Here is a 22,394-nt window from a genome sequence, read left to right as displayed (position 1 = left end):
TGTCCCCCACCCTCCCCTGGAGCTCTGCGCCCTGGCCACCCAGACCTCTTCCCTCTAGCCTCTCCCTCCCGCAGCACCCAGCACCCCAACTAGTCCTGCCGCCTCTCCTCACTCCTCCCTTCCCTGTCCCTCTGGGTTTCTGTGCCACTCAGGCTCCAGTGGCAGCTTCTCAACCCACAGCTGAAAAAATTGCTGTTACCCTGGGATTCTTCTCAGCTCCTTCCCCTCACAGCGATGCCTCCATGTCTGTGGTTCAGGAGCCACCAGAGGGACGGTTCCCATCCTGAACCACCGCATGGCCGCAGGCTTGCCTTATTACCCCCCCCCCCGCACGCACCTCCACCTGCGCCAGACCCCCCCCCCCCCCCAAGTCTGTGCTGCTTCCCACAGCCCTGCCCTAGGCCTGCACCACCACCCACCCTGCTGCTTCCTCCTTCCGTCAGGGGCAGGTGCTAAATTACAGCCCTCGGTGCCTCTTCCTGTGAAAGGGCCACTTATTTCACCCTTTCACTCAATAAATATTTATGAAGCTCCTGTACCACAAAGTATACATGAATGATAAATGAGAGAAGATCTCGAGAAATGCACGGCCAATGAAGATTTTAAAACTTTGCAGGGACACCTGTAATACAGTTGCGTCCTCCAAGAACAGGACAGCCAGCCTACGCCCCTGCCATGGTGATTTACCCTCATGCCTTGTGACTTTCCTGTGTGCAGGCATTTCCCCACTGTAATTTCAACACATTCAAGCCTTTTATCTTTCCCAGAAATTCAGTCTTCTGGAGTCTTCCCCAGACACTCCCCCCCAGGTTTCCAACCACTCTGTCGCTGGAAAGGGACCCGGCCCTGAGTGGGTCAGCTTTGGGCCAGCAGATAGTGTGTGGGTTCTTAACTTCATGCAGGAGAGATCTCACAACAGGAGTCCAGGCGATTATGAAAGTATGTTTATTAAAGCTGCAAACAAACAAAGGAAGGGCTTGCAATAGAAGCAACAGGAGAACCTAGGCAGAGCTCTACTGCGGCTCCCTAGAAACGTTGTAGGAAAGAAGTGCGCCACACAGGGCTGGGTGGACTCACTGAGAAGTAAAAGTCACGACTACAGAAATGAGCTAAGGTGGGGCTGCTGTCAGCTCACTGAAAAGTCAGAGAAAAGGGGGCGTTGGAGACAGGTTCAGGGGGTTAGCCTGAGACAAGCTGCCACTGCCCGCCGCTGGTCCCCTGTTTGCAAGTCTTGTGGGGACCCTTATTGTTTAGGAGAAAAAGTTCATGCCCAAGAAAAAACAGGAAGAGGGATGTGGGTGTGATCCAGAGAGAGCCTGCACTGGGTCCTTTATTTTGAGGGTTCTTATCTGTTTTCTGAAGGTGGGAATCCTAGGAGAGGGTGTCAGAATATTCAGCTTTCCAGGTATGCTCTTAATATGCTGATGTGCCAAAGTGAGCACATAGAGGGACTAGAGTCATTTGCTGGTCAGCTTTGCCTCTGCCTTGGATTCTTTTGGTTTTAATTTGGTTTTTTATTATTTATTCCCTGACTTTTATCAGTCCTTGGGTTCAGCTGGCACAGACGGCACTAATTGGGTCTCTGTTATCTGTCTCCCTGACCAGGGTGATTTAAGCTACTCACTCTCTGATTAGGGAAGAGAGGTGTAAACCATTTGCTCTCAAGTTTCCTTGGTCAGGGAAGATAAGATCTTGCGATTTACTAGCCGGCTATAAATTGCTCAAGTTGTTTGGCCCCATCTGTCTAACGACCTGTCTCAGTTTCTCTTTTCCTACTTGTCAGAAATTCTAACATCTAAGTATCCCGCCTCAACTCTAGTCCTCCAGTTTTCCAGAAGGAAGTTAAGTGCTTCCGTGGGCACCACCTCTAAACACAGGCATCTTACACAGGAAGGGATATTTCCGCCATGGCCTGTGGCATCCTGTTCATGTTCCTCCCACATGTGCCTTCAGACCAGACCTCTTCAGCATCAGCTGCATTCACGTTCAGGGCTGGGACGTCCTGTTGTAGGGCTGTCCTGGGCACGGTCGAGTGTTGACAGCATCCCCAGCCTCTGTCCAGTAGATGCCAGTGGTCATCCTCTCCCCACAGTGTGAAAACCAAGAATGTCTCTGGACATTGCCAGATGTCCCCAGGGGGCAGAGTCAGCCCTGGTTGAGCCTCCCTGGTCTGATCTGAAGCCTGCTCGGGGCGGGATCACTTCCCATTAAGCCTCTGGAGCGCTCTCACATGGTGCTGTTGGGGTTCTTATCTTCAGTGTCTTCTACGACTCTGATCTGCGCCAATCGCCATAGTTACGAAGGCAGTGCGCAGAGGGGTTGAGTCCAGGTCATCCTGAAAAGTGGTCTTGGTCTCTATAGTTAGGACTTGAGAACCAGTCTGTCTTTCAAACATCCATATGGAGCTAGGATGGTCTGTGTGTATGCTTTTATGCTCAGCCATAAAATAAGTCACTCCGTTGAGGATTCGTTGTCATCATCTCTCTCACTTCAGTACCATCAAGAGGACCAGCTCTTCCGAACGAGTGTCGCCCGGCAGCCGACGGGAAAGCTACGGGGACTCCAAAGGCAACCGGAACCGCACAGGCTCCACCAGCAGCTCCTCCAGCGGCAAAAAGAACAGCGAAAGGTACAGGGTGCCGGGCCCACTGGTTCCCGCTGGTCGTTTCCCCAGAGATAAGTCAGAGACCCCCCCGAACACGCAGACGAGCCAGGGCTCTCGCGGGTGGGCGGGCGGGCGCCGATCAGACACCAGCTGGGCGGCGACTGTCCAGGCGCGAAGTCCCAGCGGAGCTGCCGGCACCGTGGGCAGCCGGGAGCCCCCGAGACCTCGCTGGGCACCGCCGCGGGCTGGCAGCTCTGTCTCTAGCGCCCGCTGCCGCCTGAAAGTTAGTGAATCGTTTGTTTGTGAGCAGCATTTTCTCAGGGTGGGCGAGAAGTTGTACCGTTAGGATCGTCGGAAACCATTTTCAATACTGAGCTAGCGCCAGAAACAGGAACCTTCCTTTACTCCTGATTTTGAATTTGTCTTCGGGGTTCGTGTGTGATGGGTTGCGGCCAGTGTCTACGAAACTAACACACATTTTGTGCGTGAGAGCTACTTTGGGGCGCTTTGGTGGCTTTTTGTGTTTGGGAGTGTGTTGTGTAGATGGGGCTGGTTTCTCCGTGTGGACCTGCCTGATGCACTGTATTCTGTCTATTTAAACATCGTGCGTTCGTTTTTCTCTCTACAAGCGAGGCTCAGGGAGGAATTCCAGCTTCACAGGCTAAACTCTCTTGTTTCCCCCCAAGTACTCATGTAAGGAAAAGGCTTAGTCATGAAGCAGCAGCTCCAGCCCACGTCTGTAAAAATTCCAACCCTTCAAGCCCGCTGTGCCTCGGCCCTGCGCAGGCCGCTCAGCTGCGCCTTCAGCTCCGCTCCTGAGCGACGTCCCTCGGAGAAGAGAGGGGAGCGCTTCCCAGCTGGTCGAGTTCCCAGCTGAGTAACCGGCCCTCAAAACCCCTGACGGGGTTCCGTCTTCTAATGAAGACAATTAATGCTTCTGATCAGGAGATTATGCTAATTAGGTGGTAATACCCCGGAAACCAGGCCAAGCGGTTACGGTGGCGGCCGAGGGGAGTCGGGGGGCACGCGGCGTGGCCTGCAGGCGCCCCTGCGCTCGGGGCGAGCTTGCGAGTTGCCCTGAGAGGTTGAGATCTCAGCAGCTGTTGGAAGCTTGGCCCCTTCTCGGCGCATCTGCGTTTCATTAAGACTTTCCAAAGGAATCCGCATTGTGCAAGCCCCAGATCGGTTTTATCTCCTAGGCCCTATGGCTTTGTCGAATATGGCTAAGTATTTCCCTGAGAGATCTTCACGAAGGGGGTGTTTTGGTTTTTTTTTAAATCCCGCAGTAGGAAATTCTGATTTGGGAATGAGAGCCTGAGTAAGTTTACTAAACATTTTCTCGGAATCGAGCAAGCAACTGAATGTGTCCATTTAAAAATAAATACTCTGTTCCGTCAGAACCTCTGCCCCACACGGGTCTCCCTCCGTAACAGCTGCCGCGACAGGGATGCCCATTCTCTCGGTGCCAAGCGCCGCCCTGGGGTTTTCTACCATTTCTTATCGACTTACAAGATTCAAGGGCATTAGATATAAAATACCTCACTCACAGAGTAAAACACTGAGGCTTGGAGACGCGAAGTGGCAGAACTGATTTACACACCCAGGCCTTCCTCTTCCCCCCGGGCCTGTGCTCTTTCCATTGTTTCTTGCTGCCTGTTTCTGAAACAGGGACAAATCCCAGAAACGTGGACAAATATCAGTGAGTGACGGGGAGAGGAGACCACAAAATCTAAAAGTGGTCAGATGGAAGCTAAGTACTGCAGACCTCAGGGTCCTCACAGTCACTAATGTCACATCAGAACGAGCTAGTCTGTGTTCAGTGAGATGCATCAAACAAAAAGACAAATGCTGTGTGATTTTACTTACATGTGGAATCTAAAAAAACAAAGCAACAAATGAGTAAGCGAAGCAAAACAGACCCAGAGAGAAAACAAGCTGCTGGTTTGGGGGGGGGGGGGGGGGGTCAATTTTTTTTTTTTTAAAAAGGAACCAAGGTACCTGGACACTGAGCTCAGGGTGCCAGTCCTAAGAGCCAGGCTTTGAGGGGGAAAGAAAGAAACAAAATAGGTCACATATAAAGGCTCAGAACACAGACTGGCTTCAGCCTGGCCCTCAGCACCCGGGCAGCTGGAGCGGGTGAGCGAGGGGGTGCCATCCGAGGGAGGGCTCTGGACGTGCGCGGGTCTCTAGGAGGAACGAGTTGTTCACCGGTGGTGCTTTAACTCCTGTCAGTCGCCGGTTATTTGCTGTAAAGCTCACACTCATCACGGGCCACGTGCAATGCCGTCATTAGCACATACGAAGCTTTTTTGAAATTTAGAAAAAAGGCTCCTCTTATTCGAGAAGAACAGTTTCACATCTGCATACATGTTTCATAGTAATAGTTACAGCAAGTATAAAGCCAGCCTGTATAAATCTTACTATTGAACCGAAAATACTGTTTTTGAGACCTCAGCATCACATTTTCTAAGATATAATTCATTTCAAAATCTTTCCGTTTTGCTTCCTTAGAAACTCTTATTTGTGAGAGTGTCAGCCTTCTTGCTTCTGTGTCACTCTTTGGAAATGGTCACTGGATCTGACAGCTTCCGGGTGACATTGTGGATTTTTATCTTAGAACCCAGCTTAACGTTTTACAGTACTCGGCTGGTAACAAGCCACAAATTAATAGCACTTAATCTTTGCACTGACAAAACTTCCAGAAAAACAGGAGCAATATATAGCAATGTGATGTTTACTTTATATATTATTGATGGCAAATAAATATTAACAATTATATAGTGATTTGTGTCATAAAGAAGCACTGATTAAATAGGGAAGAGACAGTAACTTTCTGATGAACGACCTGAACTAGCTAATGTAGCCAGTCTACTAATCCAATAGAATTTTTTTGTAATTAAAAAAAGTGTTTCATTTCAGACGGAAAAACAGTTACTATTTAGAATGCACAATTTATGTTAGCTGTTAGGCTGATAAACTGTTTCAATTATAAAACTGGTTCCCCCTTTGTAATTCTGATGGGAATGAGGCGTCAACTTTTTTAAAAAATCACTTTGTTTCCATCAAAAAGTTGTTCTAATGGGTTGATTTTAACAAGAAATGTTTCAGCCATCCGCTAGAAACCTTGTAACAAACACATAAGCTGCCCTTCTTTGGAGTCAACCTATATGAAAAAAACCTGCAAATAATGACATTGTCTCTGTGTGGAAGTGGTCCCTTAGGTGCCCTGTCACCCTGCACTGGCCGTGTTACCCAAACTATAATGTCCAGGCCACTGGGCCGGACACTGAGCTCCATCCTTGAGTGACACCTGGAGGCCCCGAGCCTTGTGTGTCTTGTCCTTTAGCATCGCCGATGGCGTGACCTCAACCCCAACCTTCCACCGAGGCCTCCGGCCATCTCCTGACTCGCCTTCGCGGTGCCCGAGACCCACGCCTCTCCAACAGCAGCGCTCGCTTTTCCCCAGCAAGTTCTGTTTCTTTTTTGAGGAAACTTATTTATTTCACAAGTAACATGTGTTTTAGGAAACCCAGATGTACGAAAGAGAGGAAATGGAAATCACCTATAATCTCACCCCCTCAGAACTCACAGCAAACACTGCATTACATTTCCATCTGGTTTTGTTTCTGGGGTGTAGTGTATAATTTTGACATAAATTACACCCTTCTGCATGTGTTTTGTAACCCTCTTTTTAATGTGCTCTGTGACCACGTCTTTGTGTCGGTAAATACACTCCGCCAACGTTATTTTAGCCGTGGATCATCGTTTTTTTCTAGGCAGATGCACTTTAGTTCGACATTCAGTTACCAACAAGGTTTTTCTAATTCAGTCCGACCCAGCCCGCCGTCTGGCACAATACCTGGCACATAGTAGGTACTCAAACATTTGTCGAGTGAATCTTTTCACCCAATCAACGTAACAAAAAAGGGAGTGAATCTTTTCACCCCAATCAACATAAAAAGGGTTAACTGGATGGGCCGAAACCGCCCTAACCGAGTGTCACTCCCAGCTCTGCCGCTTTCTGTTGTGTGGCTGTGGACAGGTTACTAAATGTTTTGGGGGTTTTTCTTGGTGCCAGTAAAAACAGTTCCTGCCTCCCGGGGTTGTCATGAGGATTAAGTAAGCGTGTACATGGAATCCTTAGCGTGGAGCCTGCCTGCTGTTGGCACTCAGTAGGTGGTGGCCGCAGTTACTTCTCTCCCAAAGCGTGGGCGCTGCTGTGGGCGCACCTTTGCCAGCTCCGCTCCCCCGGCTCGGCTGGAGGTCCCTCTCTCCTCTTTGGGACATTTCAGAATCTTCCAACTCCTGTTTCTGCCCCCACCCCGCCGGAAAAGGGAGGGATCTGAAGTTCTGGACATTTCTGTCGCCTTACTCGGTTCCACAGCACTGCCTGACTTTCTGAGCACCTGCTCTGTGCAGAACACAACGCGAGGCTTGGTGGTCAGGGAAAGGACTTGCGCCCACAGACTCATTCTTTCAACAAACACTAATGACACATGCAGCCGACAAGGGCCCGTTTCCTTCATTTCAAAGGACTCGCTCGACACAAACCAGTGAGAGAAAAGGCAGCTCAACAGAAAGATGGGGAAAGGGTTTGAGCAGGCGGCTCACCGAGAAGTAAAGGCACCAGGTAACTAACGAGGTGATCCAGCGCAAGTCTTCATTAGAGAAATGCAACCTAGGAGGACAGGGTGAGCCCGGCCGGTGGGCCCGCGGCCAGAGATCCCGGGCAGCCGGGTGCACGCCCGGGTTCCATCCCCCGTCGGCGCGCGTGTGGGAAGCCACTGACCGATGTTTCAAATCAATGGAAACATTCTTGGGTGTGGACTGCAAAAAAGACAGCATGTTTAGAAAAATCTTTAAAATACAGAAAAACAAATGCATAGCTTAGTGAATCCCACTCTCCAGCGCTCTCTCCTGAGTGACGTATATGTGTGGAAGTTTGGTGGGGAGCGTGTCGGATGCATTTGCAGGAGCCCCAGCTTATCCTTCCAGACCAGCGGGTGCCCCTTTCCCTGGGAAGCTGCCCTGGCCCTCGGGGCTGAGTCAGGTGCCACTCCGATGGCTTTGGACCTGCCCCGTTCATTCTGCCAGGAACGGTGGGTGCCTGCTGTGCCCACGCCCACACCCCTCGCGCTCCCTGAGCTTTGGGCGGGAGAAGCCGTGTCACTCGCTGTTCTTTGTGTCTCTAGCACTTTGCACAGTGTGGGGTTCACAGTAACTGCTCAATACATGCTCGTTGACAAGTGAAAGGATGCTATCTAGTTAAACCCATTTGAGAGGTGTGTAAACGGCACCCCCTACTGGTAGATGGTGGCTTTAACACGACATTTTCGATTCTGAAACATTTTGCACTAGAAATTAGGAGGCTCAAGTTTACAAATTAGGCTTTTTTTTTTTTTTAACTGGAGAGATTGTTTCATTCTTCTGGCCCTGGGGTCGCTTATCCTTTAATAAATATAAAAATAATGCTAGTATTCTTTATGTTGAGTTTTGAGGCTCTTAGGTGAAGCGCCTAGAAATGTAGAGACGCCACAGAGACGCTAGTTTTGAATAAGTTAAATAATCTGAAGGGCACAGGGAAGCAAGCCTTTGTACATGTCGGGCAGGGCTGTTCCCATCTCGATGAGCCCCCCTCATCACTGATTTGCTCATGAAGAGCACAGCTTGGGGGGTGATGTGGGGTGGGGGGAGAGCCAGGATCATAGCCTCCCACCTGGTTCTGGGCATTTCTGCCCACGCTTGCTTCTCTTTGCGGTTACGTGGTTCTGTTTTCCTTGTTAACGTGTCACTCACTCAGCACCCGTGTGACAAACCAGCTGACAGCTGTGGGGCCTCAGGTGCGGGGGATTAGCCTCCATTAAAATCTGGTTTTCTTCTCTCCGCAGCAAACCCAAGGAGCCCGTCTTCAGCGCAGGTAAGTCTGGCCCACCCTGTGGCTGCCCCCACTCACCTCCGGAACTGAGGACAGATGAGAAGCGGCTGTGTCCGGGGCCCGCTTTCTACACGCAAAACTGGGGTGTCTGTATGGCGGAGATGACTGTCCGCCTGACCCTGGAGGGCCTTTGGCTCAGATCATACAGAGATCCCCATAAAATGGTCATAAAAACCGTTACTGACCCCCTTTAAAACCTGATTTAAGGCAGGTCCATAGGAGGGAGGAGATGCCACCGCGGGTACCGCAGGGGGTTCTAGGTTCTCAGACCTCTGCCGCCTCTGTTCGCACCCACAGGGCTCCTGCCACCAACGTTTGCCTTTCTCTGGAAAGTAACGTTTCTGATGCATCAAGTTATAACTTGTCTAAAAGTAGCTTTTTCCCTTTTTCTCCTTGATTTCCTGATCTGCAAACTAATAGTTCATCTAGACCTTTCTGTGGATCTCTTTTTTTTTAAATACATTTCATAATAAGGTAGATGCTATTTTTAGGATATTCACCTTATTTTAAAAGCACATTTAAAATGCAGAGTAATTGACACACGTGTCATTGGGTAAGCCCATTCATTTGGTTTCAGTTTTCCCAGCTTTTCCCTTCGATTCGGAATTGAGACATAGAGAATTCAGAGTTTCGGGTGTACCAGCGGGTGCTCCTGTATTTATTTCGTCGTCAGGAAGCATGAAATTGCTCACTGACAAGGTCGCGACCGTAAGCCTGCAGGGAGAGCTAGGCTTGCCTGTCAGGACCCCCGAAACGTGCCCGGGATGTGCGCCGGGGCGGGGGGCAGGCAGTGCCCCGGGGGTGCTAGCGAGCTGCGCAGCAGGCCGGCCGGCCCTGCAGTTCTCCCGTCTCTCTGTCCAGCCCTTCTGTCTCTGTCTCCGAAATCCCAAGGGAAGCGCCGGGTGACGCACTGCAAAGGTAGGCCACCTTTCTGCAGCCTTGTAGCTCTCTGAGTGACGCCGTGGCCCGGGCTCCAGAGATGTTTTCATGCGGGAGAACGGATCCCCTCCTCGTATGAAAACGTTTTTGCGACCCCCGCCCCTTGGCTTGAAGTTGAGCCCCTGAGCGTTGACTCAAGTGGGTTTTACTAAGTAGCTGCCATTTGGGTCTTGACTGATCATTGGCTGATTACAGGAACTTTCAAAAAAATCTGTCAAAACCTCAAGAGAGCTACAGGTCACGCCCTGGGTGCCCACCGTGTGAAGTGGTCCCCGCACCACTGCTGTTACCCTAACATGCCTGGAAAACCACTGCTTTCCCTGCCACGCTCTGACTTCAGGTGTAGGGTGTCCGAGTTACCTGTGCAAAACCCCGCCAAGGCCAAGTTCGGTGCCTCCTGCCCAGTCCGGTAGTTGAGATTGTGCGATAAGGAAGCCTCAGCCGTAAGGACTGGGTCAGCGGCGCCCAGCGACGGGATGCGCAAGGGGATGGACCTGGGTTGCATTCGTACACGTTGGTTACATAAGGCCACGCGGGCTTTGCGTGTGCGGTAGGAGTGGCCCCGTGTTCTTCTACCCCTAGCCTGCAGCCTGGTTCCTCTCCTACAAGGAGAATGGACGGAACCACTCCCAGTTAATTTAAGCTCTGCTGTGCTGGCCCCTCTTTTTTTTAAAAAAAAAAAATCCTAACCTGAGGACATTTTTTCTGTTGCTTTTCAGAGAGAGTGGAACGGGGGAAGAGAGAGGGAAACATCGATGTGAGAGAGGCACATGGATTGGTTGCCTCCCACACTGAAGTACGTGCCCTTGGCCAGAATCGAACCCGGGACCCTTCAGTCCGCAGGCCAGTGCCCTAACCACTGAGCCAAGCCAGCCAGGGCTCGGCCCCGCTCTTCACGGCTGTCAGTCCGCTGGACGCTTTTCGGTCCTTCAGTGGGGGCCACGCAGTCTCATGAGCTTGGATCTGGGTGAGGGGCTGAGGAAGGGAAGAGGTTCGTGGCCAGGAGAGCCCGGGGGGGGGCCCGGAGCAGGACAGGTGTGTAGGGTGGCGAAGCGACGCGGCTGGCCCGAGAGGAGAGCCCTCGTGGGTGGTGGTGGCCAGGCCGTTAGGCCTTGGCATCCAGCAGGTGAGCGACGGGCGCAGGATTCCGGGTGGAGACTCGGTGAAGTCCAGTTGGGGCCGCCCTGGGTTCCGCTGCAGAATGTAAGGTGGCTTAGGGGACGGCTAAGAGAGCCTGTGACCCGGCCTCAGATGGGCTCCCCCAGGGGTCCGGGAGGGGAGGGTGCGTGGAAGCACCCTAGCAGGATCCTAGAGCTGGGCGCCCTGCAGGAGTGAGCGCGCCTGGCTCGTGGAACGTCCAGCTTCCCGCGCAGAGTGGAGTGTGTCCCGTGCATGCGCTGAGGCCCCGCGGTGCACGCACAGTAACAGGCTGAGCTGGCCCGCGCCGTCGGGCGGCCCTGCATGCGGCGTTGCTGGGCACCGTGGGAGTGAGACTGACAAGACTAACTTGTAACCGTGGTACCTGACGGAACTGTAATGGTTTTGTGGCGTTTCCTCACCACCTTCCGCTGTGCATGGTTTTCCTGTGGCGTCACCTACGGATCTCCCTGGGCCCAGCCGCCCGATTTAAGTGCCATGCGGCCGGTCCTTCGATCGGCAGAGAAGCGTCCGAGGGCAGCGAGCTCTGAACCAGAGCCGCGTTCCACGGACGCGCCAGAATTCCCTCTGGTCTTATGTCCTGAAAACGCTGGCCGGAAACCCCAAGTTATTTTTTCCCAAAGTCCAGGAGTTGCCCCATGTTGATACATTATTGGGTTCGACTTTTGTCCCCATAATTTATTAAAACATCGAAAGCATTTTACTGTGAAAACATTTGCTCTAGAACGTTTTCTCAGTTTCTCCCTCTACCGGGCCTTGCGCTCCTTTGCTCTCCATTCCTGGCCTGCCTTCGAGCGTTTTCCTTTCCGCGTGCGTCCTGGCACCGACTGCCGCTGACCTGGGCTGCTTTTCGCCCGGAAGAATTGTCCAGTGTGAACGATACATGAGGATTCATTTTTACAGTGCAGTGTAACAAACCAGCTTAGATACTGAAGGATATCCTCTGAATTTTACATAGAAATTACTTAAACATTGAACTCAGTCAGCCGTTCCAGCGGATTTCTTGGTTGGTTGTAATTTGGGAGGGGACCGTTTTCCCTCCTGATTAAAGAAAATGTAAGCACTGAAATCTCTCGTGAAAAAATAATGGAATCCAGTTCTTTCCTGCTTTTTACAGCTTCTCCTACATCCCCGGTACTTGAGTAAGCAGGATGTCCAAGCAGACAGGGTGAGACGAGACGTTAGTGAGAAGTGGCAGTAACGGGGAGACGTCACCTTTCCGGGGAGAGCCTAGAGAGCAGGTGGGCTGTGGGCGCCCTCACCGCCGGCTCTGTTCTTCTCGTAGAGGAGGGCTACGTGAAGATGTTCCTCCGCGGACGCCCGGTCACCATGTACATGCCCAGGGACCAGGTGGAGTCCTACAACCTGGAAGCAAAGGTGGACCTGCCGACCAAGAGACTGAAGCTGGAGTGGGTGTATCCTCTGTCCGCTGCTCAGTGCTCTGGGCCTGGCGCTTAACTGTAGAGACTCATAAAACTTAAGGCCTTAAGCTTCTAAAAAAAATATATCCTCTCGCTTAAAAAATTAATTTAACAAGATTGGCCACAAGTCAGCACCCCGTAGACTAGCAAAGTCGTTCCCTAAGAGCTACTGATTGTGGGGGACACCCACTTGTCATTCCTGCAGGAAATATTTGTGGTCCTCGCTCAAATACATATACATCACCTTCCTGAAAAGAGAATTTTAGAATGTCCTATGGTTGTATAAATGATTTTTTTTTTTAAGTTGTAGGAAAATGCATCAGTAGTTTCTGGCCTGGATTTTAATTTTCTTTACAGAATAAATTTAGTTTAAAACGTACATAGAAAAGCAAATTTAGCAAAAATATAATCACAATGGGTGGAATTTAGGAATCGGATGGAAATGAAAGTGCTGGTTATTTTTAACAGTAGCTACTATGCACTCAGCTCTTCAGGGAGATTTACACTTTACAAGGAAATAGCAGTGAAATGCAAGCCAATACTGAACTCATGAATGAGATGAAACTAAACTATGCTGGAAAAAAGTTTCCAAACCTAAAGAAGGAAAGAGCGACACTGCGGAAGGAAGGACTCGAGCCCCCCTCCAACCAAGCAGGGACTCGGCCGCGGGAGCCTGACTCCCGGGCCAACACGCCTCACTGGGGGCTAATAGCAGTGGATACCCACATACTAAACGAAATCTCCATGTGGAATAGCTGTAATACCACCTTAAAAATATAAAAAGGTCCCCCCCCGCCCCAAAATCTAGGCCATAAAAATGCAAGTCAGCCATGTGATTAATGTTCTTGCGATTAAGCTGCTGGAGCCTGCGTAGTGTGAGGTTTGGAAAGTGCAGGCGCTCCCTGGGGGAGATGCTGAAGGACTGGAAGGCAGAGCCTGTGGAAAGGGGGGAAATGTGTTCGATTTTTAATTTAATTCCATGCAGATTTTAAGACAGAGGAAAAACCCTTCCTTCGCCGCAGATATTTGTTGAGTACCAGTCTAATGCAAAGGCCTAAACACAAGTTATATAAAGTAGATTTAAACGGAAGCTGTTGCAATTTCACTTAGAAGACGTGCTGCTGTACTTGAAATTAGGGAATCACATTCTTTAAATATTTTTAAGAATTATCATCTGTACCTAAATTTCTCTCGCCAAAATATATTTTTTCAGACCCAGATGTCATAAGTGTTTCCCTGCCCCTATCTTGCCATCTATTTTAGCGCATGGAATTGAAGTTATTCGGTTCTTGAAGCGTCATTGTTAAATTGGCTAAGTCTGATCAGAAAGCATTATTGCTCCCAATAAGTGGTTTTTGGTGTGTTTTTTTGCCAGGTTATTTTTTCACACCCAAGTTCGTGTGTTTTGCTCTCAAAGTAATTTTCAGGGTTAGGAAGGAGCTGGGAATGGGTGCAGCAAGGACCTAAATTTTTTACCATATACATATATATATACACGTATGCATGCGGTTTGCACGTTTTACAAGTACTTTTATAATGTAAAAGATTTAGCTCCAAGGTTACAATAAAAAATAAACTTACAATTGACTTAATAACAGGCATGTTAAAGTCAATTATCAGCCTCTTAAATTTTTAAAAACATACTCTAAAACATAAGGAATTATCAAAGTCACTTAACGTTTTCAGATACTTTTTTTTTTTCCATACAAGCTACAAAATGCACAGCCGTAACAGGAATTCGGTTAATTTCCCAGTGGTGATTCTAGAACCAGGCCAGTCTCTCATCAGTCCACAGAGCAGCGGCCACCTCAGGTCCTAGCTGTAGGCTTGTGTCTCAGGGTGGCAGTGACACAGACGTGAAAGACGGCAGACTAGTTCCCGGAGTCAGGCCCGCGCCGTCAGGGCTCTGAGGTTCCGGAGGAAACCTGAGCACCCTGGGGACTCTCGATAGTTCAGTAGAGCTGACAAGTGTGGTAACAAGATAAACGTCACACGACAGGCGGCAGAAAGGAAGGAGGGACAGCGTGGTGCAGAATATCCCGGCATTCTTGTGAAATGAGCATCTCAGCACAGCTTCAGGTGACTGTCGTTCTGCGGGCAGGGCGACCTAGCAGAATGTAACGGGACGCCGGCCGGGCAGACTTGGAGGCAGAGCAGGTGTGAAGAAAACGGGCCTCCGCGTAAACCGCCAACCGCTCAACAAAGAACGTGCCCGGCCGTTGCTTCCCGGAGCCACGAGTAATTGGCTAAATACGTAAGAGTTCACCCGCCAGGGACTTCACGCATGTCTGATCCAGTTACCTTTAGTAAATAAAATAGAAAATTATCACTTTTGATCAAGCTAAAAACTTTAGCTTACAAAGAAAGAAAAGCACATCTTGGCAGAGTTAAGGATATGCATTTGCATTAAATCGATGGCCATCTCCATCTCTCTCCCCTGCCTGTGTAGGGAGTCAGGTGTATTCAGCACTGTTTACAACGTGACGTTTAAATTTGTGAAATGGATGGTAATCGTCACATAGAATAAAGCTGATGTGTCATCAGCAATTCAGAGGGGGGGAAAAAAAAAAGTTTTGTCTTGACACACACGAAGCTACGGGTACCGGGGCCGAGACTGTCGGAACAACCTGTACCTGCTGCCGACGGGCGAGACGGTGTACTTCATCGCGTCCGTGGTCGTGCTCTACAACGTGGAGGAGCAGCTGCAGCGCCACTACGCCGGCCACAATGACGACGTGAAGTGGTGAGTCCCCAGCTGGCGCCCTGGGCACGCGGGCTCCGCCCCGGGGCAGAGAAGGGATCCGAGGGAACGGGGTTGTGGGGGGAGGTCCTCACGTGCTGCGCTGCCCACTGGCTGCCTGGCGCTCTCACACCTTGGCCGCCTCCTGTCTTTATAACACAGTCTCCGCCGACCGTCTTCCCTAAACCAACAGCCGTAACCCCTGATTAGAAGCCACCTTAATCTATCTCGTGCTAGCGGCTTCTAGTGGGTCTTTATTTTTTAATAAAAATCAAAATATTTTGCCTCGTATTCATGGCTGGGCCTAGCCATTCCCATAGCTTGTTCACAGCTTTTGGTGGGATTTTATGTGTCTCGGGAGGATGGGTGGATGGGTGGGTGGGTGGATGAAGCACTGAGCTTACATACTTCTATTTGCCCTAGGTCCCTCGTCAGTTACAAAAGTCCTGTTGAAAACAATGTCTCTGCTACTCGATATACTCAAAATGACATCTTAATAAAGCTTGCAGAGTAATTAGCTGGTTCTGAGATTGAAATGGTATTTTTCAAGCCAAAAAAAAAAAAAAAAAATGCTTTTTCCTTGAGTTGAAAATTCTCTAAAGATGAAGAAATTAAGATGAGATGAAATAGGACTAATTGTCTAAAGTCATTGGGGTGCTCAGATTTACTGTGAGTCTGTATAGAAGTTACGCATTATATATATTTCTTATATTTAAATTATCAGATTATGTTTGATCAAGGAAAAAATAAAACTTGCCTTTAAAGAATAGGTATTTTATAAATATCTCTTTTTTAGCCTAGCGGTTCATCCGGATAAGATCACGATAGCAACTGGACAGGTCGCGGGCACCTCCAAGGATGGAAAAGTGAGTTACGTTATTTCTCTCTCGGTCTCCTTGTAAGAACTGGTCACACAACGTAACCCTTTGCTGACCCACAAACCTGCTTAGCTGTAAAGCACCTGAACACCTCTTAATCCCTCCTTAGAATCGTTTATGGCAAATTAAAATTTTTACAGTGATCTTAAAAATCCTTTGAATCTACCTTAATTTCAGCCAATTTTTAAATAACATTGTTCTTGCCTAAAAGCTCATGAATTCTTAAGCTGTTTACATACATGACAAACATTAAAATGTCAAGTGCATGTGTAATACATGAAGTTAAAATGAGAGAGTCATCTTCTGGATGCGGGCCTCTTGCCTCTCCCGCGATTTCAGGTGCCGTCTCGCGATCCCCGTGAGCAAGACCCCAGCCCCGAGTCTGCGCCTGTGTGCAGCCCACGGGCTGCCGGGCGTTAGCCGAAGTTCTGCAGGCACGTCGGCAGCCACAGGGGGAACCAGTGGGATTTAACAGAGGACAGTTCAGACTGGCTTCCAGTTCCTCATTTACAACAAGCCGTGACCGTTATCCAAAACTCCTTGGAGCTTTTCTTTTTTTAAAATGTTTTTATTGATTTTACAGAGAGAGGAAGGGAGAGAGAGAGAGAAACACTGATGAGAGAGTCATTGATGGGCTGCCTCCTGCACGCCCCCTACTGGGGACTGAGCCTGAAACCCCAGCATGTGCCCTGACCGGGAATCCAACCAGTGACCTCTTGGTTCATGGGTCAGTGTTCAACCACTGAGCTACACCGGCCAGGCTCCTTGTAGCTTTTTTGATACCTACCTTAGGATAGCTTATTACTGAACAGGAGATGATCTGATGCTAACTACGTGAAATACTTCTTTTTTTTTTTTCAATTCTCACCTGAGGATATTTTTTCCATTGCTTTTCAGAGAGAGTGGGAAGGGGGGAGAGAGAGAAACATCGATGTGAGAGAGACACATCCATTGGTTGCCTCCCGCACGCACCCTGACCAGGGCCGGGGATCGAGCCTGCAACCCAGGTGTGTGCCCTTGGCTGGAATCGAACCTGGGACCCTTCAGTCCATAGGCCGGCGCTCTGACCACTGAGCAAACTGGCCAGGGTGAAACGCTTCCATTTTCATCGTTTCCTTCCAACAAACATGATGAGTGCTACCATTTTTCAGAAAATATTTAATAGCATTAACTTTATGCTATTTTCCATTAAAATTCTACGCTTGAAAAGAAGCAGCAGGAACAGGAAGTCAGACTAGTATATAAATACACATAAGTGGGACAGAATCACCTTTTTTATTTTAATGTTAAATGACCTTAAATGTTCTTTGAAATTAGTAGTCAGCCATTTGTTCCCCCCTCCAGTGGACTGAAAGTGTATTTCTGTTTCTGGCCCTGAAATCAGAACTTGGCAGCCAGAGAAAATGTGAGCGGCTACCTGAGCCACTCCTTTCAGGTTACAGGCAGAGAAATCGGGGAAGTCACCTGACTGCTGCAGCCGCCCCGCTGCTCAGAGACCAGCCCGCACGAGAACCTAACTCGCCTGACCCCACCAAGCCCGCACGGTGCACCGCCAGGCCTCTTCTCCACAAAGCTGCTGACTGCTCTGGGCTGCTTTCCCCTGCTGAGGAAGAGAAAATTAGTATAAATCACCTTGGAACACAAGGGAGAGGGATTTGAACTGAATCGTAACAATTCTAAATTTCACTTGTGCCTAATTGATTACCCGTGTTGCTCCTCTGGGGCCCGAGGAGCCCTTAAAATGATTTGGTGGTGACCGTCTCGATGAATTACACCTTATTACTATTACGAACTTCATAAGACTAACCCTTATCCGAGGTTCTGTTTTCCTTGACATTTGTCATTTTAAAAATTCAGTTGCGTCCAGATGCACAAATTAGAATGTCAGTTCCTGTAGGATCAAGAATTGGCTATTTAAAATGTAAAACTGGTAGATCTCCCCTAAGGTTAAACTGGCACAGGGGCCGTGACCTCCTGAAGACATTGGGGACCTTTTATTTCTGTTAAAAGACCGAATTCTCAGGTGCAGAAAAAGACCTTTCGTTTTGACAGAATTGAAGTAATCGTGTAGCTTCAAAGTAAAGGTAAATTTGTGGGACCGTCGCAGTTGGTGACTTTGCATTTTTCTCTAAACAGCAATTGCCCCCGCACGTGCGCATCTGGGACTCTGTGACATTGAATACACTGCACGTCATTGGAACCGGGTTTTTTGACCGAGCCGTCACCTGCATTGCGTTCTCTAAATCTGTAAGTCTGACCCCTGTGGTTAGCGCCCCCTGTCCACAGGGAGGACTCAGCTCAGAGCTGAAGAGGGAGAGAGTTAACGCGCTGGGTGATTCTGGGCAGATGCGCGGGGTGGCTGCCCAGGTGTGTGCAGATTTGACTCTGAAACCTGCCCACTTCCCGTCCCCTCGTCCACACGCTTCCAATCAGACCTTCCCAGTCACAAGGGCCCGTCGATAGGAGGAGGCCCTGCTGCAGGCCGTCTTCAGGGTCTGTGGCCTTTTGCCTGCTCTGGCCTTGAATTTCACCTGCGCCTCCCTGGGGACACCAGCATGTCCCTGCTGTCCTCACAGGGGCTCGCTCACTGTTGGTAACGGGCTAGACGGGCCAGTGGTCTCCCAGGCTTCCTCTGGATGTGCCTGCTGTTCCCCAGAGCCACCCTGTCCGCCAGCCAGTTCAGAAGCTTATGTGCAAGGGGCATGTGTGTTCACATCCAAGCAGCACAGGCCTCACCCGATGGGCTCGCTCCTCGTGCACCCTTCCGGTAGCCCTGTTAGCACCAGGCCTGCACTGCGCAGGCCGCGGGCCCGGCTCCTGCAGGGGGAGGGCCCTGCAGCCCCGAGGAGGCTGGTTTGAGTGGACCTGCTGGTGACCAGCTGCCCGCTTGGCCCCCCTCCTGCTGCTGGCCCCTCCTCAGGCCCTGGTTTCCTGCTCTCTGTCCAAGTGAGCAGGTCTCAGAGGCAGTTGGTAAATTTCCTTTAACGGACATGTGGCAGACTCCTTATTAAAAGTAGAATTATTGTTCATTTTTAATCATGCCCAGCCTGTTTTATTCTCAAATGTAGTCTTCCTGTGAATGTGTTTTTTTCCCCAGAATGGAGGGAGCAACCTGTGTGCTGTGGATGATTCCAACGACCACGTGCTGTCGGTGTGGGACTGGCAGAGGGAGGAGCGGCTGGCCGATGTCAAGGTCTCTCCAAGCCTCACGTTGGCTACGTTGTAATTGTTCCGCTGGGGCCTTCTCCTTCTGCTGGTTGCTGGCCGCTTCCCCGCCTCTCGGTGGGCTGCGGGTCCCCATTCCAAGCAGCCCTCGGGTGACACTCCCCCAGCATCGCTGTGGCCGCCTGCCCCTCCCGGGATGCCACCCGCGTGTCCCGCAGGGTTTCCTCCTCTCTTCACGACATCTCCCAGGGCTTTGCTCCCTCACTGGACAGCCATCACCCTTTTCATTCATTCCATCGCTCACTTGTCCACTTTCCCTTGCTCTCATTCGACACATGCCCAGTGTCCCCTGTGGACCCGCATGCCCAGGAGGCACTGGAGGTGTGGCGACGAGATGCTCGCTGCCCAGTCCCTTCAGGGAGGGGAGCGCCCCCAGCCCGGCTGGTCCAGAGCCCAGAGCACTGTGAAGGAGGAGCGCTGCCCCCCGGGTCCCAGCCTCCAGGGGGTCACCTGGGGCTCTTTAGGCTTCTCCTTCCCACCTGTGACTCATTCTGCACAGTATAGCTGTGGACTTCCCACACGCTTCCTTCTGTGTCCCTCCTGTTTGGTCACGGTTCAACGTTTTCTAAAACTGACTTCATATTTCTCATCCTGGCGTCCGTTACCCTTAGGCAACCTTCCTTCCCTCACGTGAAGATTAGTGTTGGGTCACCTTGCCCACCTGACGTGGGGGGTACCACTGGGTCACCTGACTTCCTTGGCTGGGGTGCAGACCCTGTGCGCTAATCTGTCACATTTCCTGACACCTATCTTCACACTATCGCCCTGCCTCTAGTAGTCTGGCCACATAGTGAAGTTCCCGCTATGTCGCCAGGTAGGAAGTAATCGGGGACACGTTACCCAGGTGTGAGAAGGTGAAGCTGAATCATCACGCAGCAGGAGCGGTCAGGGTCTCGTTCATCCACCAGGGTGCATGGGAATCAGACATCGGGGTGAAGGGTAGTGGGGTACCCCCAAGGAGCTGCTTGGTCATCACCTATCAGCACAGTCCCAGGAATTGGACCAGGAGGGACTCCCAGGGCAAACACTCCCAGGGTGGCAGAAGTGGGCCAGGAGCAATGGAGCTGCATAAAATGCAGATTCCTGGGCCTTTCTCAGAGGTCCCGTCACTGGATGGGGACAGGGCCTGGCATCTGCACGCATCACACACCGGTCGATTCTGTTGTTCATCCAGGGCTGGGATCTGTGCTGCGACCAGGAGGGCAAGTTCTTGCAGCTGAGTGCCCCGCTGCCCACTGGGCCTGCTCTGTGCCCGCTGCTGGGACAGGTCCTCACAGAGAGAGCGAGCCCCATGCTCCATCCTCAGGCCACAGTCCAGTGGGGGAGACAGACCAGGAGAGGTTAAGGCCGCAGCAAACAGAAGCCTGGTGTTTATAGAAGATAAATTCAGTGGGGAAATCGGGAGGCTGGTACTCACCTGGGTGCGTGGTTTATTTGTGGTGGCGAGAGGTTTGCGACAGTCGAGTCTCCTGTCTCTCCCAGTGCTCCAATGAAGCTGTGTTCGCCGTGGACTTCCACCCCACGGACACCAACATAATAGTTACCTGCGGGAAGTCACACCTCTACTTTTGGACGCTCGAAGGAAACTGCCTCTCGAAGAAGCAGGGATTGTTCGAGGTGAGGTTCCGTTGCACTGGTTTATTTTCACTGAGTGTCTGTGATCAGCCGGCTTTACCTGTGGTCAGGGAGCTTCCAGGCATCCAGTCTTAGGATTTCTTTTAATTGGCCAGCGTGGGGGTGTAGTGATAAAGACTAATTCCCAGATCCCTAACAGAGTTGGGGGGCCCCCGTGTTTTGTGGGTGACAGGGGGAAGGTGGGCAACACAGGGAGAGCACCGGGAAAGGATGCCCAGGGAGCGGCCCCACCACGGCCAAGAGCCGCTGAGAAGGCACTCGGGGGTCAGTCGGGTAACTCGTCTTTGCAAAGGGTGACAGGCAGCCTGTGCCTTTTGGTCGGGCCACTTGGGGCCTCGTGAGAGCACCCCGGGACAGCGCCCCTTCTCTGTGGGTCATTTGCTGCTACATTGGGTTAAAGGATCTTTATTCTGGTGCCAGGACCCCGTTCCTCAGGCCGTGGTGATGGCAACACCACCCGCCCCTCAGCCCCCTCCGCACCCTCCTCTGCCCGAACCGTCTGCAGCTGCTTACGTCCCCGGAATTTCCCTTAGAGCAGAGTCTCGCGGCATAAGTTACGTAACAGGAAATAAAAATGAAAGGCGGGCGGTGTGGGGACGCTATCCAGCTGGCATTCTCGTGAGTCTCGGGAGTTTAATACAAACAAAAGGATGTCTTGACTGAATATATGTATATATTTACAATGTTCTGCAGAAGCAAGAGAAGCCAAAGTTCGTCCTCTGCGTGACTTTTTCTGAGAATGGGGACACCATTACCGGCGACTCGAGTGGCAACATCTTGGTATGGGGAAAAGGTAACACGTGGTTGTTCCCAAAGCAAACTGGTTTTGGCGGCATTATGGGACGTCACACGGGACTTCTGAGAGAAGCCTGTTAATATAATCCCCAGGATTACCATTCAGTCCCTAGTTATGCAGGACATGCCTGCGCGTGTGGCCTGAAGCAGACACACTGGGACAGAGGAGAGCGGGAGAGTGAGAGTCCGTGGCCGGCTGTCATTCTGAGGGCTCCTTAGGCCGAGGTGTTGTGACGCAGTGGACAGCTTTATTAGGAGCTGTTAACAAGTTACGGCGATGGCGTCACCCGTGACTGTCCCTAGCTCTGAGATGTGTAAGGGAGCACCCTGGCGCGCCTAGCGTTTGGCAGGCGTCACTGACCGCCAGAGTGTGCGCCGCAGCGCCGGCCTCCCGGCCAGCGGGTGAGCCAGACCCGAATCCCCGGTGTCGGTGAGCAAACTGTATAATCGGGAGCCACCCTCGGAAAACGTTCACCCAGATGAATTCTCTGGGCAGCTGGGCACCCTCACCACGTGCCAGGAAAAAGGACTGCCCCATCCCTGGCTCAGGATCTTACAGTCCGGGTTGGCGGTGAAGGTGGAACCAGACCCGTCAACGGTATTTCCAACTAAGAGGGTGACCTCTGTGGTGTCCCCAGGACTCTGGGTACTGGCTGCTTTCCACAGTGTTTTCTTCCCCCCTTAGAACGGGCCTGTGGGGTAAGCAGAGGGGGAGACTGAGATGTAGGGCAGGTCAGTCCCTTGGCCGGAGACACAGCTCCGTAGACTCGAGTCCCTGCGCCGAGCCCGTGTCCCTGGGTTCTCCTCACACTGCACCTCGAGTCAGCAGGTTTCCCTTAATCGCAAAGCAGCCCAGCCCACATCTCCCCAGTGCTCCGTGAGCGTCTGCAGATCAGACGCTTTGTAGAGTCACCTCAACGACGTTCTAACCAACAACATCAGTTTCAAAACCGAGACAGGTATCACATGGTCTCACTTGTGTGTGGAATCCAATGCACAAAATAAACTGAAATACAAAGCAGATCCAGAGACATGGAAGCAGGGAAGGGGGTGGGGGAGGAGA

General features: G+C 51.0%; 1 protein-coding gene across 2 annotated transcripts in view; it reads left to right on the top strand.

Moving 5' to 3' along the window:
* EML1 (EMAP like 1) overlaps nt 1–22,394 on the top strand; it is an 87,673-nt gene that overhangs the window by 48,973 nt on the left and 16,306 nt on the right. Inside the window, exons 4-13 of one of the 2 annotated variants that reach the window (XM_087818291.1) lie at nt 2,495–2,629; nt 8,494–8,522; nt 9,402–9,458; nt 11,923–12,052; nt 14,652–14,801; nt 15,595–15,664; nt 17,813–17,923; nt 18,774–18,869; nt 20,384–20,518; nt 21,230–21,329. In XM_087818291.1, coding sequence (XP_087674417.1) covers nt 2,495–2,629; nt 8,494–8,522; nt 9,402–9,458; nt 11,923–12,052; nt 14,652–14,801; nt 15,595–15,664; nt 17,813–17,923; nt 18,774–18,869; nt 20,384–20,518; nt 21,230–21,329 — 1,013 coding nt within the window. The remainder of the gene's footprint in view (nt 1–2,494; nt 2,630–8,493; nt 8,523–9,401; nt 9,459–11,922; nt 12,053–14,651; nt 14,802–15,594; nt 15,665–17,812; nt 17,924–18,773; nt 18,870–20,383; nt 20,519–21,229; nt 21,330–22,394) is intronic. The other variant, XM_087818288.1, reaches the window with a different exon arrangement.

Source organism: Miniopterus natalensis, chromosome 1 (genome assembly GCF_054644295.1).
Source record: "Miniopterus natalensis isolate mMinNat1 chromosome 1, mMinNat1.hap1, whole genome shotgun sequence".
Taxonomy (NCBI): Eukaryota; Metazoa; Chordata; class Mammalia; order Chiroptera; family Miniopteridae; genus Miniopterus; species Miniopterus natalensis.
This window is presented reverse-complemented; position numbering and strand designations above follow the sequence as displayed.